This window comes from Serinus canaria, chromosome 2 (assembly GCF_022539315.1).
Source record: "Serinus canaria isolate serCan28SL12 chromosome 2, serCan2020, whole genome shotgun sequence".
NCBI lineage: Eukaryota > Metazoa > Chordata > Aves > Passeriformes > Fringillidae > Serinus > Serinus canaria.
The window spans coordinates 66,861,613-66,868,835 of NC_066315.1; the positions used below are offsets into that span (position 1 = coordinate 66,861,613).

The following is a 7,223-nucleotide window of genomic DNA, read 5'->3' on the forward strand; positions in this document are numbered from 1 at the left end:
TACTGGTTTTTGGCACAGAGTAATCCCTTTGACCGGAGTCTATGCAGCTTTTTTGCAAATATCATACTTCCTTAAAGCACCACTTTAAATTTATTGACAAGATACTTGATTTTCTTAGTTACATTCCTCAAGGCTCTTTAAATCAGTTGATGGACAATGAAGTGGGCTGGAAGATCTGCCAGCCATAAATTGAAAACCCTTGCCCAAGAAAAATAAGTTCACATTTTCTGAGAGAAATGCTGAATTTCTAGAGGGATAAAGAACCCCACATCTCCATGCATGTAGCTGTTGTTTAAAAACACATTTCTTTGGAGATTTACTGTTTTCCAATGCAAAATATACTGCTCTTTTGCTTACATAGGGTTTGGAGGAAAACTGGCCTTCAGACCTCCACATGTGCAAGATTAAAAACCCTTTAGAGCATGAGAGGAAAATGCAAATGCAAGGGGAGGATGGACATGACAATTTTTAGGGTGTAACCACATAGCCTGGTGTTTCTAATTTAGGGTAGTAAGACCTGCCCTTCTCCTCTGGAGCTTATGTCCTCAGCAGATCCCTTCAGTGCTGGTGGGGAGCCTGAGGAGGGGGGCAGAGTCTGGGAGAGAGGCCCCATCAGCTGAACTCACCCTCAGTTGGGCCCTCAGCTCCAGAACAGTGCATACAGATTTCTAGTTTTCTATGCAAATGAGGGCCAGCCTCTTGATCTGCCATGTGGTTTGAGGGAAAATTACAATGGGTGGAAAAATGTGTCATCCAACAATTTTCTTCTCACTAGGCTTTCTTGGCCTCCTGCAATTTTGCTGTGTGCTCTGTTCTTCTGCCTTGCCAGTTGTACCTGTTATTATCAGTTTCTGGTGCATTGTCCTTTCCTTGTCTTGCAGACCAAAGGTGAACTGGTAGCTGGTAAAGAAACCTCTGTGATTGTGGAATTCACCAATCCTCTGAAACAAACCCTGGAGAACGTCACGCTCCGCCTCGAGGGACCTGGCATGCTGAGAACAATAAAAAAGCAGTTCGGGTAGGGAAGAAAGCACAACCAGCTGGGAGTTTGTCCCCTGCTTGCTCACAGTAGGAAGCTCACAAGAGACACTTAACTAATGCTGTGCTGAGTAATTTAATTCAAACACTCTCTCTGTACTTTAAAATCCAATACACAGGGGAGCTATAGGTCTCAATAGTCAGTAGAAGTTGGGCTATCCAGAGAGATTGTGAGAGCATTTCATCTGCTCAGTACCAGGGCTGGAGGAATTGGTAGCGTTTGTGAGTAGTTGCTAGTGCAGCCCAAGTTTACTTTTTCACTGTATTACATTACTTTTAGCACTTGACAATAGCACCTACAAGCTGCTATTGCAGGGAGGAAGATTTATCCTGCACTTGAAGTGTTTACTGCCGCTCACTCAGCATGTGCAAATCGAGTCCTGTGCTGTTTCTCGGAAAGGCTTTTCTCCGCTCATGTTAATCATGATTATACAAGACGTTCAGGTACCTCAGATGATCTTTTCAAGCTCATGTCAAGACACAAAATGTGTGTTGTTTGCAGAGCCTGCTGGCATAGCCGTGGCGTGTGTGTGAGCGCACAGCTCCCCCCAGTAGCTCCACTGCACAGGGCTGCCCTGGCACACAGGCATGTTCCCAGCACAGGGCACTCCCAGATCTGAGGAAAAGGAAAGCCACCTTCATTATTCTCAGAGTCACACCTTACACTGATACCATGATACCCCTATGCTCAGCAAGTTGTAAATTCTCTTTCCTTTTGAGTTGGTGTTATGAGCTTAGCATTAGCCAAGGGTATATAACAGAGAGACTTGGAAAATTTTGAGGCTGTGAACATCTATCTATCTGGGCTTAGTATCTATCATTACCTGAGCTGATGGTCCCCAGGTGTGTGTAAAAGGAATTTGAGAAATTGCCTGTGCTTCAGCAGCTGCATAAATTGTCAGCATCCTCTGCAGCCAGCAGGGGAGGTCTGATCCTGACTGCACCTGGGACAGGGATAAAAAGATCAAATCCAGTCTCCAGAGTAGAGCTGATGGAAAAATAACCATGAAAGGGCAACATACTGTGTTTGCTTTGTGCACAAGGTATGTCACAGGTGCTGCTGAGCATGACTCAGCATGGTCCACAAGAGTTACACAAGTTGTGGCAATAGCCCTCATTGCTGCCCAGCTGTGCCAGGCTCCCCTGTTGTTCTACATCCTTTTCAATCCAAAAGCTGCTGGGCACTGTCCTCACCTTCAAGGATGCAGAAATTATCAGGTGCATCAAAGGCACAAGAGTTAGGGGAGAAAAATGACTCACAGAACACACGTCATTTTCCTTAGAGTCACCATGTTTTCCCCTTTTCAGTAATGCCCTTGGCAACATCGAAAATGGAAATGGATCAGCTTAGTCATTTTAAGATTTAACTTCTCTGAGATGAATGTAGGATGCAGGTGATACACACGGAGGACAGAGCAAGGGGCAGTTGTAGTTTATTTCAATAATAATCACATTTGTCTCCATGCATTCAAAGTGATAAATGGCTCGAGTGTGATGATGGCTCAGCATATTATGCAGAATCATTCATCACTGAGTTCTCTCCCAGGAAAATCAGATCAGGGTGGCTTACTCCTTTTGCAAAGAGAATTGAACACGTTCTAGGCTTTCCCTACCCTTTCAACACTTCCCTATTTACCAGGGACACTTACATATGGGATGGAGCTTTTACAGTTCTATGTGGGGATAAGGTTTTTGGCCTCTTTTTCAGGTAGTTTTTCTGTATCACTTGAGTGTTTCCAAAAAACTGATCATGTGTGGCCTAGCTGATACAACATTATTCTGGCAATGTAGTGGCTGCGGGGCTTCAATCTTGACCATTCATAAAGTCTATATATAGATAAAGATATTGATATTTAGCTATTAGCCTCAGACAGATGAGGAGCATGAGTTATGGAAAAGCCTTTGGCAGCAGCAATTCTTACTCAGGGCATAGTCTGTGCATGACAAATGAGAATTAACCAGGCAGTGATGGATAGTGCTAAAAGGATTATAGCCAAGCATACTTTCACACTAGCAGGTAAGTAATTTTGGGTGGTTCTATATGTCAGAGCTAAGCTAGTATTAGCATCTGTAGTGAGAAGCAACTTGTTTTAGAAACAGGACAGTGGAGAGACAGGAAAAGGCAGGTTTGGTTTCCCAGCACAGCTGCTGTCTTCCTGCATGTGCACATACACACACATATATATGTAGTGAGACGATAGCACTATAAAACAAAGATGGTAGTGCTACCCTCTATCACCGGAGCACTGTGAAGCTGTGGCCCAAAAACCTTCATCATTAGAGAATCTGCACCCCCAACTGCTCAAGAAGTCTGCACAGCAGACTTCTATGATTACTTCTTCACTTTTCATTCAGATAATCCCTTGCAGATAATTCCCATAAACTCTAAAAGGTATTTTACTTTCTTCAGCAACTGAAGTCACTGGTTTATCATGATTCCATTTCAGTGGGCATCTGATAGATGCAAGCCAACCAGCTATAGGGAACAGAACCTCTCTCATTAATAACAAAGATAAAAAGAGGGAAAACACTTGCTGGAAGCAGTCTGCACATGCTCACATCAGAAATATGATTCTCTGCTTTTTTTTTTTGTCTAAAAGTGGGTACATGCCCCAAGGTACCTCTATCTGTGTATGCAAAAAGGCGCTGGAATATATCATTTTACCAGGGACAGACCTGCACTGAAAAAAATACTCAGGTGGGAGGATTCCAGGCTAGCTCATTTAGAGCTAATTAAGGTTTCTTGTCTCATGGCAGCTTGTGCTAAGCCTAGGCAGACATTTCTCATTTCTGTCCTGACCCTGGCATATGATATGGCACCTGAGAACCAAATCCTATCAGATGAGAATTTGAAACAGTGACTGAAGTATTGGCTTGCTTTGCTCTCACTTTGTTCAGTTGTTTTCAGGACACTGTAGCCACATGAGATAAGAGCAATGAACTTAGAACCCTCTTATTTAATGCTGAGAAAAAAATAATTAATTTTCATAAATAGCTCCCCATTATACTGCTTTTTCCATTGCTTCCTTTGGAGCAGTTGTATCCCAGCATCCACCAAACACAATCAATCAATCAATAAATATCAGCCTTTAAAATCTGCACACAGAACCTTGTGAAAGCACTGAGAGAATACAGAAACCCGAGACTGTCCATGCATCTTAATTGTAGCAAAAAAACCTGAAAATCAAGAACAGTGCAGGGTGGTGTTGTTTTATATATGAGTTATCAGGAGTCATATATAGTGTAAAAGAGTAACCAACAACAGCAGGACTCCCAAGAATATTTTAACTTGTTTGTATGGACATAAAGTAGTCATCTGAAGGGGCCACTGAGGAGATCTGCTGGTGGCAGGGTGGTTCAGGGTAGGAGTGACAGAGGGGTTGAACATCTCATAGGGTTTGCAGAGGACTGACCTGAACACTTGGACTTACCTAACCTTTTAAGGACTCACTACCAGGCTATAGGCTATAATAAACAGGAAAAATGGAATTATAAAGTAGAAAAAATATATGTTAGATATAAAGAAGGTCATTCTGAAGGCGATTATGAGAGGAAGTGACAGGAGGCAGAAGAAAATGGATTCATTTTGGAAATTTAAAATTAGCCTGGAGGAAAGGCTAGAAAAGGCTTTAACAGGGTCAGTTCTGCGAGGAATAGAAGATGAAGAGAGTAATTTATATGACGTTTATGAGAATGAGTGAAACATAAAAGATTTGAGACATGTTATGCTATCTACCTTCAGTTTCTCCAGTTTTGTGTCAGGTTGAGAGCACTGACTGACTGACTGCAATATTGAAACTTTTCTTTTTTTTATTCAGGAGAATCCCGATGAACTCTACACTGACCTGGGAGCTAAAATTTACCCCAATGCGAGCAGGTTTACGGAAGCTGATTGCAAGCCTGAATTCTAACACTTTGAGGCATGTGTATGGTGAGCTGAATGTCCAGATTCAGAAGCCATGAACCAAGGTGCTGCCTTCTTCTCTCATTTAGCTATATTTAAAAATATAGCCTTGGCTATATTGGGTGGCCGATGGAGAGGTATAAATCTGCTTATTGTTATTTTGGTCATCCCTCTGCTGAAAAAAATTGATAAAGCAAACTAATTGGTATGACTGAGGAGAGCATAAAAAAAGCACCTGGATGCTGAATGATTTAAAATTAGCTATATGTAATTAAAGGCAATTCTAGGTCATATTATTCCTGTAGCTCACTTGTATTTATGGTCTTTTGCATTAGTGCTGCAAGGGAATTTGAAAAGCTCCATTCGCCAGAGTAATCTGAACTTTAGTTTTAATTAAGGCCTGGTATTTCACTGAAAAGGGAAGGGAAAAAATAAAGAACCCAGTGTTATAAATTCTTAGACTGAATTACACAATGTTAGGGTAGATCATTCAGGCTGCAATAGAAACAGGTATTTCTAGCTAAAAGGGTCTGTTTTATCCTGCAAATTAATAATGTTCTGGTTTGTGGAGAGCTCACTTTGCTGGAAGCATCTCTCAGGATGTTTTATCTCCAGAATATTCTCAGCCTCTTGTTTTGTCTTGCAGCTTCCCTATGCTTTTTCTCCTACTCTCTCATGTGTGCAGGCACTCACACAGACTCACTTCATACCCCCATCAGACCCCGTATGCAGTTGGTGTGCTGTTCCTCTACTTTGCTGGGTGGAAATCCAGAGGTTTTCTGCATCTGCTCAGAGTTTATCACACAAAACCTGCACTTGCTGGTCATATCTCTTATGTAAGACATGTTCTCTCTTCACCCTTCTCTGCTTTTTCTCTCTCCTGAACCCACCCTGTAGACCCATCTCCCACATGAGTGTGTCAGGAGTGTTTGCTGTCCCAGAGCAGTCCAGGCTGGCAAATGGGATGAAGGAAAGAGGAGTGGAGCAGGGAGCCTGAGGCTCTTCTCCTGCCAGTGCCACAACCTAGCCAGTGTCCTGCACTGGAGCTGGGGGTAACTTTAAACTAAAAATATGGGTATGAGTTCAGATTAAATAGGGCCTGAAAGTTCCCAAGAATCATGGCTAAAGCAGAATGAAGACCTGTTGCATGAGTAACCCTAGGAATGCAGAGGGACAGAACCTCCTCTGGGAAAGGAATAAAGATGTATCCTGAGTCGGAAACTTACACAAACCCCAGCAACTCCTCCCCTCTGGCCACAGTGTGTATGTAAGAGCAGATCAGGTATTAACAGCACAGGGGAGCTGGCTGAGCTTCTAAAGTTAAAAGGAACATCTTTCTCATTAAACCCTGGGGTTTTACTGCATGGTCATGTCATTTGGTGGTGTCATTGAAATGCAAGGGAGATGCCTTCCTTCCCTTCTGCTCCTCTTGTTGCTGCACATTGCTCATGGTACCTCCTGCAAGGCCTGTAACCAGCTGTTAAAGTCTTGGGAGAGGGGAAATGCAGCTGCTCTTTTTGCTAAATTGTGGGGAACAAAGCAAAAATTAATGTCACCTCACATACTCTGGGAGTACCCCAGGATCCAGGAAAACCAGATTTTTGGGGGCTCTTACTTCAGGAATGGACACAACTTCATTTTATACAGCCTATGTGACCACATCAGAAACTTTCCCATGTCAAAGTCCTGGGGGGTAGAAGAGACTGAACAGTGTATTGTCAGTGCAAGGTGACAGTGTCTGTTAGGTAATTAAGCAGTCTTACCAAGCTCTACATCTTCTAATAAAATTATCCATTTTGTGCTCTTGCATATAAACCTGCTTTCTATTCCAGGCATTTTATAAATACAGTGTAATAAGAATTCAAAATAAAGCGTGTCTGATTGCACTTGTGTGTTGTGTTCTGTATTTTGGTCAATTACTTCTACATAGCAGCACTGTATACACCAGTTGCTGCATCTTCATTGTAAAAATTTAAAAAAGCACTTCTGAGCCATGTGTCTTTTTTGGCACTAAGGAGAAAACCTCATATTTATTTAAATGAAAAAATAATATTACAGGCTAATTTTAACTGTTTTCTTTTGGTTTTCCTTTTGTTTCAACAACTGGCTACCTAATGAATTGCAGAAGGTGATGCTATTCAGAGGACATCACTAGTGCCAGGAAAAAGGATCCCTGGATCTCGTTTTAACTTGTCAGAGACCATTAAGGCATGATTTTGCCCCTAATTAAACCCTACCTATGTCCCATTTTTAAGGAGTGCTTCTCTCAGCAAAATATTGC

The 7,223-nt window shown here is 42.2% G+C and overlaps 1 protein-coding gene across 3 annotated transcripts in view; it reads left to right on the plus strand.

Annotated features, from left to right (window-relative positions):
- F13A1 (coagulation factor XIII A chain) overlaps positions 1–6,828 on the plus strand; it is a 59,169-nt gene extending 52,341 nt beyond the window's left edge. For all 3 annotated transcript variants that reach the window (XM_009090236.4, XM_050971264.1, XM_018924002.3), the window contains exons 14-15: positions 882–1,018; positions 4,857–6,828. In XM_009090236.4, the coding sequence (XP_009088484.3) occupies positions 882–1,018; positions 4,857–5,001 (282 nt within the window). In that variant the 3' untranslated portion in view covers positions 5,002–6,828. The remainder of the gene's footprint in view (positions 1–881; positions 1,019–4,856) is intronic.
- Positions 6,829–7,223: the final 395 nt, after the last annotated feature.